This window comes from Sorex fumeus, unplaced genomic scaffold (assembly GCF_029834395.1).
Source record: "Sorex fumeus unplaced genomic scaffold, SorFum_2.1 ptg000063l, whole genome shotgun sequence".
Lineage (NCBI taxonomy): Eukaryota > Metazoa > Chordata > Mammalia > Eulipotyphla > Soricidae > Sorex > Sorex fumeus.
In genome coordinates this window covers 43411882-43433086 of record NW_026606120.1, presented here as the reverse complement: position 1 = coordinate 43433086, position 21205 = coordinate 43411882, and the positions used below count along the sequence as shown (strand labels likewise).

At 42.4% G+C, this 21205-nt stretch overlaps 1 protein-coding gene across 1 annotated transcript in view; it reads right to left on the bottom strand.

Moving 5' to 3' along the window:
- Window positions 1–21205, bottom strand: part of ZZEF1 (zinc finger ZZ-type and EF-hand domain containing 1) — a 144281-nt gene that overhangs the window by 20965 nt on the left and 102111 nt on the right. Inside the window, exons 34-44 of the mRNA XM_056127447.1 lie at window positions 20946–21084; window positions 19932–20097; window positions 18004–18266; window positions 16163–16329; window positions 14980–15118; window positions 12562–12701; window positions 9373–9650; window positions 8153–8327; window positions 7178–7310; window positions 2619–2815; window positions 663–782 (exon numbers count right to left, since the gene is read on the bottom strand). Of these exons, the coding sequence (XP_055983422.1) occupies window positions 663–782; window positions 2619–2815; window positions 7178–7310; window positions 8153–8327; window positions 9373–9650; window positions 12562–12701; window positions 14980–15118; window positions 16163–16329; window positions 18004–18266; window positions 19932–20097; window positions 20946–21084 (1917 nt within the window). The remainder of the gene's footprint in view (window positions 1–662; window positions 783–2618; window positions 2816–7177; window positions 7311–8152; window positions 8328–9372; window positions 9651–12561; window positions 12702–14979; window positions 15119–16162; window positions 16330–18003; window positions 18267–19931; window positions 20098–20945; window positions 21085–21205) is intronic.

The following is a 21205-nucleotide window of genomic DNA, read 5'->3' as shown; positions in this document are numbered from 1 at the left end:
CATGTTTCCATAAATTACTTCCCTTACAATGTTTTTATGATAGTATTAAGAGTATTTGTTTGGTTTTTGGACCACCCCTGACTGTGCAAGGGCTTTCTCCTGGCTCTGAGCTCAGGGATCACTCCTGTTGAGGCTTAGTGGACCATATGGGGTGCCGGGGATTGATTTCAGGTCAGCTGCGTACAAGGCAAGAGCCCTACTGGCTGTACTATTGCTCTGTCCCCCAATAAACATCAAATTAATTTTCCTTGGCAGGGGAAGATTGTAGCATTGTCTTCCCATTGTTCATCGATTTGCTCAAGCTGGCACCAGTAATGTCTCCATTTCGAGACTTGCTATTACTACTTTTGGCATATCGAATATGCCACAGGGACCTTGCCAGGCTCTGCCATGTGGGAGGGATACTCTCAGTAGTTTTCCGGGCTCTCCAAGGGGAACGGAGGAATCAAACCCGGGTTGGCCGCGTGCAAGGCAAACGCCGTACCCGCTGTGCTATTGCTCCAGCCCATCAGGGGAAGATAGGTGTAATAATCATTCCAATTTCTGGAAGGCAAGGCGGATAAAGGACACAGCCTTAACAGCTGGAGAGGAGAATGCACGCGGGAGGACAAGTGACAATTGATTCCCAGGCAGAAGGGCTGCACCAGGCAGCAGTCGCTTACTTCAAGGTCCCGGAGGAGCCACGTTTTACTGAAGCCAGTCCCTTTGCTGCACTTTTTCACCAACAGCTTTAGCAAATCAGTCTGAAGGAAGGTGGCATGGGCCTCTTGAAAACCTTGAACCTGAAAGCAGAAAAAGAAGAATTTGTCACTGTCTCAGAATGAAGAATATATGGATCATTTGGGGAGAAGCGAGTTTTTCTCAGAGGCCAGCCTGAGTAAGCAGCAGCCCAAACTGACTCAACTAGTGAGAAAGTTGACAGGAAGGATAAAACTCTGAACCTGTCCTAGTCTAGGTCGACTCAGTTCCCCTGTAATTCTTTCACTCAATCACTTATTTCTGAAACACAGTGTTTTACTTGCCTAATCCTATATTAAGGACTAAGTTTTGTTGTTACGAGAATGTGAGTCTAACTGGCAGAAAAGGTGCCGGATGTGATCCCTAGCATCACATGGCCCCCTCATCCACTGCCTCAGCACTGCTGGATCCTAAAGCTGCTAGAAGAGACCTCCAAGCTCTCCAAGTACTGCCAGGAGTTCCCCACATGCCCTCCAAAAACAGAACTAAGATTTGTTTTGCTTTTGGGGGCCCAAACCTGGCTGTGCTCAGGGGGGATTGAATGTGGGTTGGCTCCATGCAAGGTGAGTGCTTTACCCACTGCACTCTCTAGCCCAGAAATAAAAATCTTGTCTCTCTCCAGCTCTCTGCCTTCCAAAGGGTCTCACTACTCCTCAGGTGCAAACCCAAGTCACTAGTCATGGCTGATTCAGTCCTCAGGCTCCCCGTCTGCTTTTCTTGTCTCACCTCCCTCCCGAAGCACTATCCTGAAACTCATCACCAGCTTTTGTGGATGAATGCTCTACTCATTATCCTGAAAACTGACTTCTTGTCTACCAACTCAGTTTGGACCTCAGAAACGCTTTTTGGGGTCCATGCTGGTTTTGCTGGTAGGCTTTCTGTTGCCTTTCTTACAAGTCAGATGTTGAGCTCCAGGAGAGCAAGGACCTTTTTAAAGTTCGATACTCTTACTCAGTTCCATCTGGTATTTGGTGCTCAACAAATATTTACCAAAGTCAACAAAGATAGAAATGGCCTTTGCCCTTAGGAACTTATTTTTTTCTTTCTTACTATAACATAAATGATCAAAACCAACTGTAATTTGTGATCAATCTCATGATTTGTCCATCAAAGAGCAGATGTGTGGGCCAGAATTGAAATGCCATCTAGTCCAGTCTCCCTGGGTGCCTGGGTCCCTCAATGTCTCCTCACCGGTGCTAAGAGAGTCATGGGGCTCACAAATTTCCCAAAGAAATCATTCTTTTTGTTAGGAACAACACCCCCAAATCCATTCCTACTCAACAGCACCCCTCGGGTAGAAGAATCATGTTTTCAGGAGTCAAGATTCTTGACTCCATGCTAATCATGCCCTCTCTTCAGCTTGTCTGCCTCTGCCCCTGGACTTCCAGCCACGATTCACAATTCCACTGGAGACCAGCTCCCCTAACTCTTTCCTCTGTCTTTGCCTATGATGGGCCAGAAGGGAACTGTGATTCAGAGGGAAATGAGATACTTTTTAGTCCATTTTTCTTCTCCTCTTCTAAAGTTATGGCCGTTTACAGCAGTGGTTTTCAACTCCTGGTCTATGGACTGGAGCTGATCTACTGCAGTGGTTCTGACTGCCAGTCCATAGACTGATATATGGACAGGTTGCCAGCCCACAGGTGTAAAGAGGGTTATGAATGCTGCATTAGAAGTAGCAGTACCTAATTCCATGAAATAACAGATAACTAGTTTTTGTAAATTTTGTTTCTTCCTTGAAATTATCCTATGGGACGTCCCAAGCATTTATAAAAATAATATCCCTTGGTTAGCCATTCATCAAAACAAGTCTGCTTAATTCCTGGCAGATAGTAAGTCACAACCAAATTTACTAGCAAATGGAAGAGGCTCATCATTACCTTTAATGTTTTATATAATCCTTTGAGGGCGAGGGACAGAACCCAAGTTGCTTCCACAGCCTCGGGGCAATGGCTGTCCATGCTGGTTTGTAGAAGGTGACTGGCAATGAAGGCAAAGTGCTGGGAGTACTGTCTCAGCCGGGCCTGAGAGTCTCCGCTTTCCTGTCCTCCTTTCTGGACCAGTTGGTAGTCCTTCACTAAAAGGTGTTGTCAGATACCCATAGTTAGTAAGGGAAAGGTACCAACACTCTGGTTAATGCTTAATACTACCAAATGTAAAATAAAAATATTCTTTTAAGAGTTAAAAAAGACTGAAGCCCAATCATGTACAACTTTGTAACTGTTTATCTCACGGTGATTCAATAAAAAATTAAAAAAAAATTTCTTCCCTAGGAATTGTGCCTTTCTCAGTAAGAACTAAAGAACCCCTGGGGGGAGGGTCTGGGGGGGGGTGCGGAGGAGCGATAGCACAGTGGGTAGGGCGTTTGCCTTGCATGCGGCCGACCCGGGGTGGATTCCCAGCATCCTATATGTTCCCCTGAGCATAGCCAGGAGTAATTCCTGAGTGCAGAGCCAGGAGCAATCCCTGAGCATTGCTGGGTGTGTTCTAAAAAGCAAAAATAATAACAATAATAATAACAATAACAATAAAGAACCCCAAACACAAATCTCCCTGGTTCCTATCTTAGCCATTTATATTTAAAATCCTCACACAAGGAGACAAAGAGATAGTATAGTGGGTAGGGTGCTTGCCTTGTACAGAGCCAAGTTGGGTTTGATCCCCAGCATCCCATATGGTCCCTCATGCACTGCCAGGAGTAATTTCTTAGTGCAGAGCCAGGAGTGACCCCAGAGCATTTCTGGGTATGGCACAAAAACAAAACAACAATAACAAGATCCGTACAACAGCATAAAAATAATGCTGTATAATTGGAGCCAGAGAGAGTAAGAGGTTAAGACACTTGCCTTCTTTCCCGACCCCCCCACCCCCCAGGTTCAAACCCTCGGAGATACCCTTGAGCAGAGTTAGGAATGGCCCTGAGCACAGCCAAGTGTGGCTCAGGCTTCCCTCACCCCAAATATAATAATACTAGGTCACATATCAACTACGTAATCGAGAGAGGCAATTAACAGTCCAATTACTGTGCACACACAGACTGTTTTCAGAGGTGTTAAAGGAAGTTCTTAAATATAATACACTTACAAAAATTAAGAGGAATCAGATTTTCTTTCCAACCTTAAACAACCAAACAATGGAAAAACATGAAATTATTTGCAACATTGGGCAACAGGCAATGCAGGAATATAATCCCTGAGGCAAGATCCACCAACCAAGGGCCTCCTCAAATAGTGCAAATGATTTGGAGACAATATGGCAGCTGCAAGGCAGGGAGCAGAAATTCAAACAGAGCCCAGGAGTTTCACTAGATGACAGAAACAGAGTTCAGGGAAGTCAAGAAAGAACTGATGAGACAAATCATCACAGAAAGAAGAGAAAGAATGGAGGAAGCCTCTCTATAGAGTCACAAGTCTTTTGTTGACTGTTCATCTGCCCAAGTATGGGGGGAGCTATAAGGCATCAGTCGGCAGAGTGATCTGGGGCTTTATACAGAGGTAGGAATATTTTCCCACTAGTAGATGTGAAAGTGGTATTGAAGATACAGAACGAAAGTGCTTGACTATCATGAAGCTGCAGTCAATGACACTGGTTCCAATCTTGGCACTAAATATGGTAGGGGGTAAAACAAAAAAGCACACAGAACCTTTTTCAGACCAAACAAAACCATGACCACTAAACAAGGTGTAATAATAATAGGATAGCACTGTAGCACCATCCTCCCATTGTCCATCGATTTGCTAGAGTGGGCTCAGTAACATCTCCATTGTGAGAATTGTTGTTACTGTGTTTGGCATATCGAACACGTCACGGGGAGCTTGCCAGGCTTTGCCGTGCGGGCGAGATACTCTCGGTAGCTTGACGGGCTCTCTGAGAGGGGCGGAGGAATCGAACTCGGGTCGGCCATGTTGGCTGCGTGCAAGGCAAATGCCCTACCGCTGTGCTATCGCTCCAGCCCAATAGGATAGAAATCATTCAAAATATGTTCTCTGACTATAGGGAATTAAATTTGAAACAAGTAACAGAAAGGTATCTTGAATATTTCCTCAAATATTTGTAAATCATTATTTTTTGTTATGGGGCTATACCTGGCAATGTTCAGGGGTCCACATGGGACACCGAGGATCAAACTTGGGTCGGCCGCATGTAAGACAAATGCCTTACCTCCTGCACTATCTCTCCAGCCCCCAAATTTGTAATCTAAATAATCCACTGAACAAAGATAAATTCACAAGGTAAACAGAAAATACGCAGACCTTAACAAAAACGATAATGTAACATATCAAAATTAATAATTAAGAGGTAGAAATTAGATAGATTAGATTAGAGGTAGATAAAAGTAGAAATTATTCAAACCAAAAGCTGATCCTTTGAAAAACAAAATAGATAAATCTCAATCCTTAGAACTACAGAAAAAAAAAGAAGATAAATCTTTGTCTAGGTGTCTAGGAAACAAAAAAAAGATACAGAATTACCAAAACCAGGAAAGAGAGAAGGCAGCTGATATACCAAGCAGAGTGAAAGCATCTAAAAAACTAAACTTTATGATACCTAAATTTGTTCCCTAAATAAGTAGCAAGGTATAATATACTCATGGGTCAAAAGACTCAGTATTGTCATTTTTCTCCAATCGATCTATACAATCAGGAAATTGCCAATTACAGATCCACTAGGCTTCCTTTTAGGTTCACACTGGGGAGTGCTAGAGGCCATCAGGGTCAGACTTAATGGTACAGGGGCCACCTGAACTAGACCAAGGAAGTGTTCAGTGCCTAAGCAGTGGCACAGATCAAAAATTATCTTCAAGGCCTCTTCAGCTAATTCTTCCTGGTCCTTTAATAGAAAACGACAAGCTGACTCTAAAATTTACACAGAAAGGCAAAAGAAGAAGAATAGTCAAAATAATTCTACAAAAGAATAACAAAGTTGAACGACCTGGCTTCTTTTTTTTTTTTTCATTTCTAGGCCACACCTGGCAGTGATCAAGGGTTACTCCTGGCTCTATGACAGATGTGGCACCTGGTGGTGCTTGGGGTACTTAAAACATTGCTAGGGGATCAAACTTGGGCCTCCTGCATGCAAAGTATGTGCTCAGCCCACTGAACTCTTTCCATCCCTGGAGACCTTGACTTCAAGATAGCACAAATCACTGATTTGGGAAGATGGAGTGGTATTCGAGTTAGGATACATACAGATAAATGAAACATAATAGAATCCATAATTATTTACACACATATACTACTGATTTTGTTTGCTTGCTTTGGGGACATATCCAGCAGTGCTCAGGGCTTACTCCTGGTTCTGCACTCAAAGATCACACCTAGTAGGCCTGGGGGATGATATGGGATGCCAGGGATTGAACCTAGGTTGGCTGTGTAAAAGGATTATCACTCTGGCACTTTAGCCAATTATTTTAATAAAGGTGCCAAGAAAATTCAATAAAGGAAAAGCAGATTGTTTCACAAATCATTCTGAAACAACTGTATATACCTGCGGAAAAAAAGAACCTCCACACGCCTACACAAAAACAGATCACTGCTAGAGCTGAATAAAAAAGCAATTGTTTCAGAAGCAGACTTGGGCCATAACTGTTAGATACTGCAGAAGGTTTAAAGTTGTTAAATTAAGTCAAAAGGTCACAATCTATTGTCAGTGTCAAACTGATAAAATGAAAGATGCCATGCACGCCACTACAACTTGTTGACATTAAATTCATGTAGCCGATGCCAAGATACACTTAAATTGCCCATTAGAAAACAAATAATGGGGGCCCTGGAACAGCTCAGTTGTAGAGTGTCTGCCTTGCAAGTGTGAGGCTGTGAGTTTAACCCAAATACAATCCCAATGGTAAGAAACTGCTGTTTAGGAAAAATGTGCACCCCCCCCCCCCAAACACCAAACAGTGTGTGCAATCCCTGATCACTTGAACAAAACAGTATCAGTGACAACCAAAATAGAAGGGAACTTAAAAGCAAACAAATTACACCATCAAATAGGGAAGATTAAATGTTGAGGACCTAAACTTGTGACCAATCCAAGCACTGATGAAATAACTAAAGAGAAAAATACCTTTAAAATGATCCCAAGCCAACCATATAATTTCGGATAGGAGGGAAAAAAAGCAGTTCAGTGAGTTATAACTTAATTGCATCGGGGCAAGAACTGATCTTTATTTTATTTATTTTTTTCTTTTTTGGGTCACACCCGACAATGCACAGAGGTCACTCCTGGCTCTGCACTCAGGAATTACTCCTGGCGGTGCTCAGGGGACACCATATGGGATGCTGGGAAATGAACCCGGGTCAGCCGCATACAAGGCAAACGCCCTACCCGCTGTGCTATTTCTCCAGTCCCAAGAACTGCTATTTATTAATTTAAGGGTATGCAACCTAGAGATTACATGTATTTTTCCTATTCTTAAAAAAAAAAATATGCGTGGAACCTGTTTTCCTTTTCCGAGTTTTGACATCGACGATCACAGCCCTGTTTTTCTCAGTAAAGTGCTTCAAGATGATTACGTTATGTGGTTCATTGGCATTATCCGTATAAACACAGCGGGTCCCCACACAGAGGACCTAGAATGAAAGAGAGAAATTGGAGAGGCAACTTAATGGGACACTGAGACAGAAAAGTGCGCTTGGTCTAGTCTGTTTCACTTGTACCTCTGACTTCAGCAAGCACTCAAAGAAGGCTTCTCATCTTTGATCCAGAACCTGGCACAGGCCAAGTGAAAAGAGATGTAAGGGATGCTGCATGAAGCCGTTTTAAAAAAGATGTCGTAGTCTCAGTTGAGAGACAGGAGAATTAGAAACAAGATAGCATAGTGGTTAGGGTGCTTGCCTTGTATGTGACCAACCCGGGTTTGATATATAGTTGTGGCCCCAACACAAATATAAAACAAAAATCCACCAAAAACACAAAAACTGAAAATGATGCCAAAGTAAAAAAAAAAATCATATTCTTAAATACTTTGTGATTTAATACATAGTTATCTATTAATCAAAGTCAATCACTGGCTTGACTTTATAAAATGAAACAAATTACTAAGTTGCTAAGAATTCAAGTGTAAGGGTCTGAGAGAATATATATAGGTTATATATGGGTTATATATGGGTTATGGGTTAAGACACTTGCCTTCTATGTGGCCAACCTATCCCTAGTACCATATATGGTCCCTCAAGTACTCTCAGGGTTCCTCCTGAACAGAGCCAGGAATAATGCCCTAAATACCACATGTGGCCCATGACAAAAATTTCAAGTTTACAAAACTGTTTCATAATCTTGAAAATATACCACTACTGACTGTAAAAGAAAATTACATGACTGAAGAAACAAAACTTTTAAGATATATACTACAGGGACTTTCCTGTATGTGGGGAAGATGAAGAGAGGTGAGCAGACCTTGAGAGAGATGTACCTGGGGAAACCCGACCAGCACAAGGAGGGTGAAGATGTTGGTATGCTTCAGCTGGAAAGGCAGCTGCTTGATGCAGTGGTCAGTGAAGGTGGCAATGACGTCACGCCACAGTGGGGCATTATTGAGAGACCGCAGGATCTCTGCCATGGAGCATGCCCAGTCCAAGCCCACCCGGCTGGAAGACAAGAGTATCATCAGGGACAATGCACAGGTTCTAAACTCAACTCATTAGAGCTCATTACGCTTCAAGGCAGGCCCAAAGGCATGACAAGTTGTTCAATAACAAGCTTCAAACTATCCTATGGAATGATGCTTTTCATACAATGGTAAAGAAAAAATCAGGCCTGTGCTACACTCAATCTACAACTAGTTTAAACACATACATGCGCGTGCACACACACACATACATATAAAATCAAATGAATATGTACATACATGGACACTCACATTCACACACAGAAAAAAAAACCTTGGAAGGAAGAATACTGAAACACCAGGAGCATTAGAATCCTGCCCCTCCAACAAGGCGTTTGCCTTCCACGTGGCTGACCCAGGTTCGGTTCCTCTGTCCCTCTTGGAGAGCCTGGCAAGCTCTCGAGAATATCCTGCCTGCACAGCAGAGCCTGGCAAGCTCCCGGTGGCATATTTGATATGCCAAAAACAGTAACAAGTCTCACAATGGAGATGTTACTGGTGCCCACTCGAGCAAATTGATGAACAATGAGAGGAAAGTGCTACATATTATCTGGAAAAAAAAACCAACCCAAATAAACACACAAACAAAAATACCAGGTGCATTAACACAGTGTAATCCAGTTGATTTTTCCCCCACCTCTCTTTCTGACTTCTAAATTTTGTAATGTAGGCATTATTTTTATAATGAAAACAGTGTTTTTTTTTTCCTTCAACCTAAGGCCTATTTTTTGTTCTCAGGAAAAACAAACCAGAATACCGGCTGAGAATCAGTTATTTTAATGTGAAATTTAAGTATGACTTAGTGTTAGTTGTCAACATTTCTAATAAAATAAATTCTATTCTCTCAACAATTCAGACAACTGCTCTGTAGTATGATAAAATTAATCAACAGCAAGACCTAGAGAAATGAACACTAGGGCTGAGAAGTGGCTCAGCAGAGCAACTTACACCTGACCTAGGTGAATATCCCAGGTTTGATCCCAGAACCACAGAGTTAGGAGAGTGGGAAGAGTGGGGATGGTTACCTGTCTAGACACACAGCTCCCAGGCTGAAAAGCAGGTGGGTGGTCTTCCAGCCATCAGGCACTACAGAATTGTCCCCTGCTGCAAACAGGTTGTGTTTGGCTGAGAGGACTTTGATTACTGCAGCATCTACCTCTGCTGGTAAAAGGCGGATAATTAACTGGCCAAGAAGACCCAGAGTGAGGTGGTAAGTTTCATTCAGGTGACCTGCGTTTGAGATGACAACCTGAAACATGAGCGGGAGGACATGCTCCAGGTCTACAAGGGGAATCGTAGGATCCTGCCAAGAGAGGAAGAAAAATCTATTCAGTACATAATCCAGGTAACCATACCAGCTAAACACTCTTACTCTACATGTACCATTATTTGGGGAAGTTAGGGACCTATAGGCTACTTCTGGTAATCCTTGACCTAGCAGAATAGGCCTGATGCTTTGTGTCACAAATGGTGGTACTTGGAGGCTACCAGCACTATACCCAGAAAAGACTGGTGGGCCATCTGGTGCCAGGGATCAAACTGGAGCCTGACACATTTAAGGCACGCATTCTGTCCCTTTGAGTATCTCCCTGGCCCCAAAGAAACTATATGAAGGTATGACAAATACCTTGCATGTACAATGTACAAATGCATATATAATGCATTGTGATATAAACATTCTCAGGTATAATCTTACATTCCAATTTCTGCCCCTCCCACCTTTTTTGGTCTTCTAAATGGAGGGTCCAAGGATGTGGCACTCCTCAGGCCTGCTGGGGATTTCCTGGGCTGCCCAGTGATGCCTGGGGCCTCCAGGGTTGCACCTGCTGAGGCCTGGTGCACTATGTAGTGCTGGGGACTAAATTGGGGTCAGTCAGCTGATTGCATGATCTATCTCTCAAGCCCCCAATACTCCCTTCATCCTGAAAAATAAACAGAACCCCCTGCCCCAGTATGTCCATTACAAAAGAATCCAAGAACCAGAAAGACAGTATAGTAGGTAAGGTATGGTGCATGCCTTGCACATATCCAACCCAGGTTTGATCCCTGGCACTGCATATGGTTGGTCCCTCCAGCTCTGCCAGGACTGATCCCTGAGCATAGAACCAGGAGTAAGCTCTAAGTACCACCAGGTTTGGCCCAAAAGGATGGATAAAAGAAAAATAAATGAATTAAAATACTTCAGAATACATAAAATTTAAAACTCCCCGAAACCATTCCCTTCTCTACCACTGTGACCAGGAGACAATAAACATTAGCAGACTGGTAGTCTGTCAATCCTTTTCTATGCTTATTTACATATAGATAAAATTTAATTTAAATTTTTTATTTTGATCAACTCTGCAACTTACTGTTCCCCATTAGAATACTATGCTACTTTTAGAAGCCAATAAAAATAGAGCTCTTCAGTCATTTGAATGGCTGTGTACAACTGCATATCATAATTAAAATATAATTGATTTCCTATTGCTAGATACTTTTTCTGTTTCCAATTCCTTATTACTATAAACACCATTAGGTAGAATGCCTAGGGCATACATACATACATACATACAACCGAACATTAAAACTTTTTGAGTTGCTATCTCAGTGAGGGCACTGAATGTATAATATGGAAACAAAAAGTTATTGAGAATAAAAAAAGATTGTAAGGGCTGGAGAGACAGTACAATGGATAAGGCACTTGCCTTATATGCTGCTGACCTGGGTTCTAACAATGGCACCCAAAATAGTACCCCAAGCACCCACAGTGTACAAAGCCAGTAATAAGTCCTGAACACCACTGGGTGTGATACCCACTTACCCCTCAAAAATGATTACTGGGGCTGAAGAAATAGTATTGTGGGTAAGGTATTTGCCTTGTACATGGTCGACCTGGGTTTAATACCCAGCACACCATACAGTCCCTTGAGTCCTACCAGGAGTGATCCCTGAGCACTGATGCTTGTGGCCTGAAAAACCAATAAATAAGTAGCACTGTAGTCCCGTTGTTCATCGATTTACTGGAGTGGGCACCAGTAACGTCTCCATTTCGGGACTTTTTTGCTACTGTTTTTGGCATATCGAATATGCCACAGGGAGCTTGCCAGGCTCTGCCATGAGGGCAGGATACACTTGGTATCTTGCTGGGCTCTTCGAGAGAGACAGAGGAATCGAACCCGTGTCGGCTGCTTGCAAGACAAATGCCCTACCCGCTGTGCTATCATAAATTTAAAAAATAGACATCACTGTCTGAGAGTCAAGTAACTTAGAGAAATGGCTGATTTCAGGGTTAGAGAAGGGACACTTCAAGAAGTACTAGAAAACTGTGTTCTTTCTGACACATTGCAGTGAGAATGCAGCACCATGACTATGATATTCCTACCAGAGATATAAAATCTGAATCTACTCATGAGGCTATTTTGACAAGAGTTGACTTCCCTGTCCACCCGAGGGTGCTGATTTCAGGGGCACAACACCATCTACCCACACAGAACTGGTGCAGAATGTGGTCAATTCATTCAACTCGATGGAAATACATCTTCAAAACACCCTATATTTCTCACTATAATTCCACACACACCAGAAAACCTTCTGATCTACTATGCAGTCTTCTACATAGTAAATTAATGAACCAAGAGAAAACACATACTCATTTCCTGCCATACATCTGCTCCTGTGTGTTATGACTGATTTGTAAATCAATCTAGATTCCTATGTGAGGTTGATTCCCCTGAGTCTGAGCACCTCTTGGCAAACTTCTACTAAAAAAATTCTTTGACCCAGAACTCCGGAGATCAAACAATGGGTTTAATTCCCTTCCCCAAAGTGCCAACAACTTGGGAAATTCTATTTTAGCTATTCTTTCTTTGATCATTGTTAATTGAAAAAACAAACAAACAAAAACAACCTAGAAAATTATCAGACTAATAGAACAGGAACATGGTTAAAGAGATAGTACAAAGATAAAGGACTTGCCTTGCATGCAGCTCACCCTGGCTTGATCCCTGGTACCACTTGGGACCCTGAGTACTACCAGGAGTAACCCTGAGCACTAGTGGGTGTGGCCCCAAGACCCAAACGAACAAGCAAACAAATAAAAAATAGAAAATAATTTGTAATTCACAATCCATCCCTCAGGGGTACACAAATGACGGCGATTAAGTATAAGGCTCCCTCCATTTTTTCTAGATATAGTATTACTTCTCTTTTTATAAAGCCATTAATTCTCTTACCATCCATAAGGGAGGCAACATGGCTGCTAGTAGTCCCAAAATTCTCTTCTGGGAACACTCAGCAAATACTTGCTCAGGGTCTGGAGTGACTGCCTTTTCTTCAATGGTCTTCTGAGGTGACTCCTCTGAATTTTCAGCATCTGGAGTTAAAACACCAAACATCCAGAATTTACCAAGTTTTATGTATAAGAAGGCAAAGAACCTGCTTCATTGTCCCTCGGGTGCTACAGAATGAAGCGAGGGTTTTCAAAACCTATGCTCACTTTTCTACAGATGTCCTCTTCTCAAGTGGGGCTACCGGTATCACTTGAGTTAGATGCAGAAGGACTTAGTAGATGCCCACCCAACCCTCCAACACTATTGATATCCTCCATCCTCTGATTTTACTCCACTTGAGCATTTGATCAACTTTTAAGATACCAAATCATTAATATTGATTGCTCATTGCCTATCTTCTAGTTCTTTTTTTTCTTTTCTTTCTTTTTTTGGTGATTTATCTCAAGCATATTGATATACCTGAGAAATCTAGAAATGTTTCTAGGACAGAGCAATAAACGAACAAACTGCATGTGAACCTGCATATTACTTTACAGGGGAATCAGAGGGAATTTCAATAAGCTGAGTTAATGTGGAGTATCAAACTATTTTCTGAAACTTACATTTATGTATACTTAGAGACAACTATCAGCCGCTTCTGAGAGCTGGTCCCACAGTCAGAGCAGGACATAAGATACCCAGTCTGGCTCTACCACAGAGGAAAAACTTAGGAAAGATCTGGCGAGTCACAGCACTTATGGCTCTCTACTAATGCATCTTCCTAAAACACTTCTCTGCTCTTGCCACGCTATTCTCAGGCAGTATCCAAGACTCTGCAGCAGTGTCCCATGGCATCTCCAGCTTCACCTCCAATGCCCCATTTCCATCCCTGCACATTTGACAAAAGTACTTCTCCTCTATATGCATCAGGGAGTGGGGGTCCTAATACTGGAGTTATTGTTCATGCTGCTCTTTCTGTCTTGTTGGGTCCTTCCCGACCACACATCCCATCTAGCACATTCAAGATTCCCTAAAGCACCTCCTTCAAAAGATACAAATTTCCATTCGCCCTCTCTTCTCTGGAAAGAAGGATGGCGGCCGCATGGGAGCCTTGTGGACAGCAGGTATGAGCCAGGGGTGTGGGGGCAACTAAAACCTCATGGGAAGGGGGGCGTTCCGGTCCGTCCTTCATGCCCTACTGAGGTCACCAGTTGCCCCCCACGAGCGGCTCTCCAGCACGGCCACAGCCCCAGAAGCACAAGGACTTAATGTAGAACCCAGCAGCTAGGAGCAGAAAAGTGAAAGGACTATGCGTTAATCCAGGCCATCATGTCTGCCCGGAGGGGAAAGGGTGTTGCCCCATTCGCCCTCTCTTCTCTGGAAAGAAAGATGGCGGCCGCATGGGAGCCCTGTGGACAGCAGGTATGAGTTGGGGGTGTGGGGGCGACTAAAACCTCATGGGAAGGGGGGCGTTTCGGTCCGCCCTTCACGCCCTACCGAGGCCACCAGTTGCCCCCCACTAGCGGCTCTCCAGCACGGCCATGACTCCAGAGCACAGAAACCAATTTCTGAACTATCTGACTTTCAGTAGAAATACTTCCAGGGTCAATAAGTAAAATAGCAGAAATCCAAAACCAACATTTAATTCTTGAACCCAGCTGTAGAAAGCAAATCACGTCACAATGCTTTTTCAGCATGTCTGATTTTGGGGAGGGGAGGGGGGTTAAACTCTAAATAATAGTGGTGAATCTTTTATTGAAACAATGAATCTAATCAAAGCAGATAGAGTGTTAACTAGAATTCATCTGCCTCACAGGGACTGGGAGGGGTGGGGGGTGGGGTTTTATTGGGGTTCTTCATGGTAAAAAATAAGTATTGGTAAAGGGAAATGTGTTTGATATTTGCATGACTGAGACCTAAACCTGAAAGCTTTGTAACCTTTCCCACAGTGATTCAATAAATAAATAAATAAATAAAAAGATACAAATTTGTGGACACAAATCTGTACCAGAGAGATAGCATTCACCACGAAGACCCACTTATACCTCTCTTCTGGACAAAACCATACATCACCCCAGGTATTTGCAACTGTCTTAAGCTCTCTCATACTATGAGTTTCATAAGGGCAGGAATTATGCTTTCTCTAATTGGGATTCTGTTCATCTCCAAGAGTGAGTAATGTTTGGCAAATAAGAGGTACTCAGTAAGGGAGAAAAGCAGAGAAGAAAGATAACTACTCAAATACTATCTGATTCATGTGAAACAACTGAAAAATCATGCATCTTTTATTGCCAGACAATTCTAAATTGTGTAACAAACAGCTGTGGGTATGTGGACATTTTAAGATGAAATAGACAAAGGCAGTTGTCAAATAGTCTTTACCTGGAAGTTCTGTAGCTGTGTTGGCATCTGCAGTAGAGTCTGAAATTTGAGTCTGCTTTGTTACCAATATACCTTCATCTGCCTTATTTTTCTTCTTGCAATCTGAAGGTCTGGTTTCCTTATTAATATCTCTTTCTCCCTAAAAACAAAGCAATCAGTACAAAAAATAATTACGGTTTATACAATTAAGAAAACAATTTTTTTTTTGTGGTGCTGGGAATTTAACCCAGGTCTCAGTGTATACAAGGCATATGCTTTACCACTAAAACACATCCCTAGCCCCCAAAAGAACATTTATTTTTGGTTTAGGGGCCTTACCCAGTGATGCTGGGGGCCTAATTGTGGCTCAGCACACTGGGGACCATATGGTGACGTGACTGGGACTGAACCCAGGTCTCCTGCATTCAAATCATAAACTATCTGTGAATAATCTCTCTGGCTCTTCAAATACTTCTAAATTGTATTAGAAGATGTGACTCATTCCTTGGGGGCCCAGGGTCTGCTCAGTAGTAACAAAGGACTTCTCTTGTATGTGTAAGGTGAGTTAGATCCCTGTAGCTCCTGCATGCACCTAATGTGGTTCTGTTGTCCAATGCACCTGGCAGTGAAGGAAAGTGCATGATCTTCGCACACTGCGTCTGAGCACTTGGATACCGCAACAGAATCTATCAAAGGTTACACTTGGATTCAGAAAGGTTCTTCTGTCCAAATGTAAGTTACTGGTGCCTATTGGCTAAATAGCATTTAATATCATCTAGTTGTTGGCTGAACATAAAATTAACATCACATACCATAGTTTTTACCATGGATAAGGAAAGAGTCCCTTCAGATGTACAATCTTGTTCAATCCTTAACAAAAACCACTAGAAGGCAGGAAATAGAAGTTCCAGGAATAGGAACTTACTATCCACTGTTTTAAGCACTTTCTATACATTACACTTTCAACACATACATTGCTGAATGCGTGTGACTCACAACACTATGGAACAGGTAGTGTCAACGTTCCCATTTAATATAAGAAAAAGGAAGGGAAGAGATTGTGATAATGTGCCAAGGTCTGACAGCATAGATCGGAACCCAGGCAACTTGGGTTAATGCTGTGGCCTTAACCTAGTTACTCTGTCCTCTAGTGTGAATGAATGCTTTCTCTGAAAGGTCTGCATGGAAAAAAACTGGTACTTACGTTGCACTGCACAGACAGGCCTGAGTCTGATGGCTCCTCAGCAGCTGGCACAGTTTTCTTTAGCTGGTCCTCTGATGTTTTGGTGGGTACTGTGGCTGATGGGGCCTGGTTTTCTGAGGCAAAGTTTCCATCTGGCAATATACCAAGAAGAGCTAGAGCTTTAAGACCTATATGGAAAGCAAACCAGAGAATGTTTTAAAAATTTTATTATAATTTCCTGTAAATGCTAATCATCACTGTGCATAATATGGAGACATGATTGACCTCCACAAACCTTAAATGATGAGTCTTAATCCCATCCTATCTGGGTACCCAAATTAACCTTAGACAGTAAAGGAGCTAGTGAAGGATACTTGTACTTCATTAACAAAAAAAAAAGATACAAAGGATTATATATATATATATATATAGAAAGGTATAAATATTAAATATTTACAGTAGCCTTATTAAATTAAATTTCTGTATTCTTACTAGCAAAGGGATAGAAAACTAGCTCTAAAGAACAGGTGTGATCCACCTACTACTAAATATGATTAACTACTGAATTCTCTTTATGCAAGAATGGGGAGTCCATTATTCTGAATGAAACCAGAATATCTTAGAAGTTTAACATTCAGATTATCTTCTCCTTAGCCCTCCTGAGTATAAAGTCAAAATCATCTATGCATTTTGTTAAACTATTTTAGTGGCAAATAGCTCTTATCTAGAATATATTTGTACCCCAGGTTAGTAAAGTAAAAAGAGTTAAATAAGAGTAAAATAAAAAGGGCTATATTCTCTCAGCAAAATTACAACTGGTAGATGTAAATACCAAATACTCTAAATACTGCACAGGAAAGATAGTATAGGGATTATGGTACTTGTTTTGCATGTGGCCCACCCCAGTTTGATCCCTGGCACCACATAGTTCCTTGAGCATTTCCACGAGTGACCCCCATGCATAGAGCTAGGAGTCTCTATTCAGCACTGCGGGTGTTCCCCACCACCACCACCACCAAAAAAAAAAAAAAAAACCCCAAACACCCCACATACTAACAATGACTTTTAGTTATTAATATTTTCATGCAAATATTTTTATGTAGATTCATGTTTTTATTATTTACCTTTTTGCTAAAGCAGTTTCTTTAAAACTTTTCTTTTTTTATTGAATCACCATGAGATAGTTATAAAACTTTCATATTTGAATTTCAGTCATATGATTGAACACCCATTCCTCTACAAGTGCACATTCTCCACCACCAATATCCCCAGCATTACTCCCCTCTTTTTAATCTTCCCCGTCTCTTCCCCCATACTCTCTCTCTACTTTTGGGCATTATGGTTTGCAATATAGATCATGCAAATATTTTTTAGAGAAACTAAATGCTACTTATTTAGGAGAGGATCCTAAGTAATGCTCAAGGGCCTTAAGGCTACTCCTTACAATATTAGGCCAACTGGGCCAATGGTTCAGTGTTAGGTCCAAAAACGTGGTGCTGTGATGGTGGGGGCCACTAAGGCCATCAGTGTGGTGCTGGAAATCTCCAGAGCTTCCCCCAGTGGCCAAGTGGTGTCAGGAATTGAACTTGGTCAGATGCATGCTATCTATACTATCTCTCAGGCTATCTATTGTACTATCTCTTCAAGCTATCTATACTATCTCCCTAGCCTCTTAATGCTACTTTATTGTCAATGTTTCTCCAATACACTTAAGAATTTAAAAGTAAGCTCCACACCAGGGTGAGCATCTCCTGTAGAAAAGTGGATTTCACTGCTGCTAAACTGAACATGACACTGTTGTTGAGGCCTTTCCTTCACAGGCAGATGAAGACCTCCCGGTCTTGGTGCAGGAGGAACAATACCTTTTCCCTGGTGAGCCTTCATCAGACAGTCCCCCACAAGCTGCATGCACTGGCTCCGCAGGGTGGCAGCACTGCTGCGGGCCTGGGGATCCAGCTTCTCGCCGTCCACTTCCTCTGTGTTAGCCAGGTGGGCACTGTAGAGGGCCAGGGCCGCAAAGAGCAGCCAAGCATAGTTGTGAATGTAGGGCTGGATGAGCCTCTGCCTGTCACTGATCCGAATGGTCACCATCGGATGGGCGGTGATGCTGTGTGTAGGCAAGTGGCTGCAAAGATAAGATATTTTTAAGGTCTACAGGTCTTTGTGAGGCTCCAAACAGGAAAACAGGGCTTATTGGGAGTCTGTGCTGGTCACAACTGGAGATGCTACCTCTAGGTTGGGATTACTAAAAAATTTAAAGACAGGAAAGGGTCTTCTCCTCAGAAAAAGAAATGAGCACAAACCTGGTACATACATTCAGGATTTTACAACCCCCAGAAGACTAGCTATAGAAACCAAGATAGGTAACAATTCTTCATTTCTGGGGTTTGTTCCTGGGTCGTACCTGGCAGTGCTTGTTCCTGGTTCTGCACTCAGGGATCACTCTTGGTGGGCTTGGGGGGCTATATGGGGATCGAACCTGGGTTGGCTATGTGCAAGGCAAGTGCCTTACCTGCTGTACTATCACTCTGTCCCCCCAATTTAAAAAAACTTCTTGTATTTTTGGGCCACACCTGGTGTGCTCAGGGGATACTCGTGGCTCTGTGCTCAGGGACCACTCCTATTTGGGCTCAGGGGACCATACGTAGTGCCAGGGATCAAACCCAGTCAGTCACATACAAGGCAAGTGCCCTATCTGTTGTACTATCACTCTGGCTCTTTTTTTTTTTTTAATGTATCTTGTTTTTTAAAAAGCCACTCAGCTGAAAGTTTAAGAGGCCTAGTTACAACATGCTTATGCTCTAGTACTGCTGCTTTTATCTGAGACAAATAACTCTTACTGTGACACTTTGCAGGTCATAGTATTTTCAATGTGTGAAAAATGTCTAATTCATTTTTGTTTTGGGGGCACCCCTGGCGGTGCTCAGAGCTTACTCTTGATTCTGTACTCAGGAATCACTTCTGGCAGCTCAGGGGACCAGAGGGATGCTAGGGATCAAACCTGACTGGCTATGTGCAAGTCAAGTGCCACACCCGCTGTACTATTGCTCTGGCCCCAGTGCTTGCAATTTAGAGATGGATCTGAAGTAGGAAGTAGGTAGTAAGAAAATAATTTAAAGTTTGTAATCTAGGGCTGGGGGCAGGGTGGGTGAGAGGAACCTTTAAGACACTGGTGGAGGGAAGTGGGCACTCTGTCTTGAGTGTAATGTTCAAATGAGGTATGCATAAAACTGTCATTAACAGTATTATAAATCACAGTACTTCAATAACATGTAGTTAAAAAAAATAAAATAACTTTAATAAAGAAAAAAAAACCAAAAAATGTGTTTGTTTATTAAAGTGTTTTGGAAGTTTTTCTTAAGTTCCGGGAAACAATACTCTTTTTATAATGTTTCTGGAGGGTAGAGGGAGGGAAGGGGGAAGAGAGGAAAGGGAGACAGACACTAAGCAAAAGAGGGAGAGAGAGGAGGCAGAAGAGGAAAGAGGGGAGAGAGAAGAGGAGTGAGGAGAGAGAGGGGAGGAGGGGGAAGGGAGAGAGAATGAGGGGGGGGGAGAGAGAGAGAGAGAGAGAGAGAGAGAGAGAGCGCAAACACACATACCAAAACAGCAGAACTGTACTGACTGTGGGATCTGAATTTGGGGGCGAAGGGGTGTCATTGTACTCATCTCTTTAGTTGTGGGTATATTTGAGATTTTTGTAAAAAAAATGTTTTTATAAGAATCCCCTTTTACAGAAAAGGAATACATACAGAAAAGGCTACAAGAGGGCTAGAGACCATCTGAGACATACCCGTAGGAATATTTCTTTGCTGCATAGCATCCATAGCAAAGATCAAAGTCGTCACACACATTGCAATTCATCCTCCGGCCTATGATCAAGCCCTGGCAGTGGTCACAAGTGAACTCCATGTTCACCATTTCATGGTCATCCCCATGGCCCTCAGGCTTCACCCCACCTGAGGAAAAAATAGTTGTGTGAGGTGGACTGAGTAAAAGGCTCTTGGTCGGGCCAGTTTCTAAATCTAAACTGCTATCAGTATGAAGACTGTCACCAACTTACGGCTTAGTAAGCAGGGGCCATAGGATCTTCTCACCAAGGGCTTTCACCAGGGTGGCTGAGCTTGTGATGATAATCTCAGCACCAGAACTTCTTAGCAATGGTACTATAGACTGCCTTTCCTCTTCCAATATAACAGAGTCTGATGAAATAAATGACTAATTCCCATCATAACCACCCTTTGGCAGAAACAAGGCTATTCCTTGCCTCCTGTACTCTCTCTCCAGCCATGTGGGCTGTATCTTTTATGACCGGGTCATGGGTATAAAGAACATCCAACTACTCACTACTATTGATACTTTAGCTCAGCATCTATAAGTCAAGAGCACGTAAGATGTTGTGATGTTTGTTTTCTTTGTCAGTACTTCTTACTTCATATAATCATTGAATGATTCAGGTAGAAAAACAATTTCCTGGAAATTCAATTTCCTGGACACTCAATATATTCACTGGTGGCCAGTGATTTTTGTTTGTTTGCTTTAAAGCCACACCCAACAGTGCTGAGTGCTTACTCCTGGCTCTGAGCTCAGGATTCACTCCTGGCTGGGTTCGGGTTACTATATGAAGTGCCAAGGATCGCACCCAGATCAGCCACATGCAAGAAAACTGCCCTCTGCTAACAGGTCAGAGAATACCATTAAGCAAAATTTTTATTTAGCATAATGGGAATTTAAGAAATGATAAGAACAGAGAAGACAGAAATGACTATTACTTTGGAGTACAACATATTCAGATCACAAAATTTACCTAAGAAGCAAGTTTTACAGAGATCCATGTCACTGCACTGTAGACACCGGTAGCGATGCCAGGGGGCAATTTCATCACAACCATCACAAGAAATATCTACGTTTAGCAAGTCACAATAGCGAGCAATAAACATGTGCATCTGTAAGGTAAAATAAACACAATTAACCAACAGGGTTCCAAATATTACAATTATCTATTAAGCAACCCACCCTTCACTATATACTCAAAATATTCCAGGCACTGTACTAGGGGCTAAGATG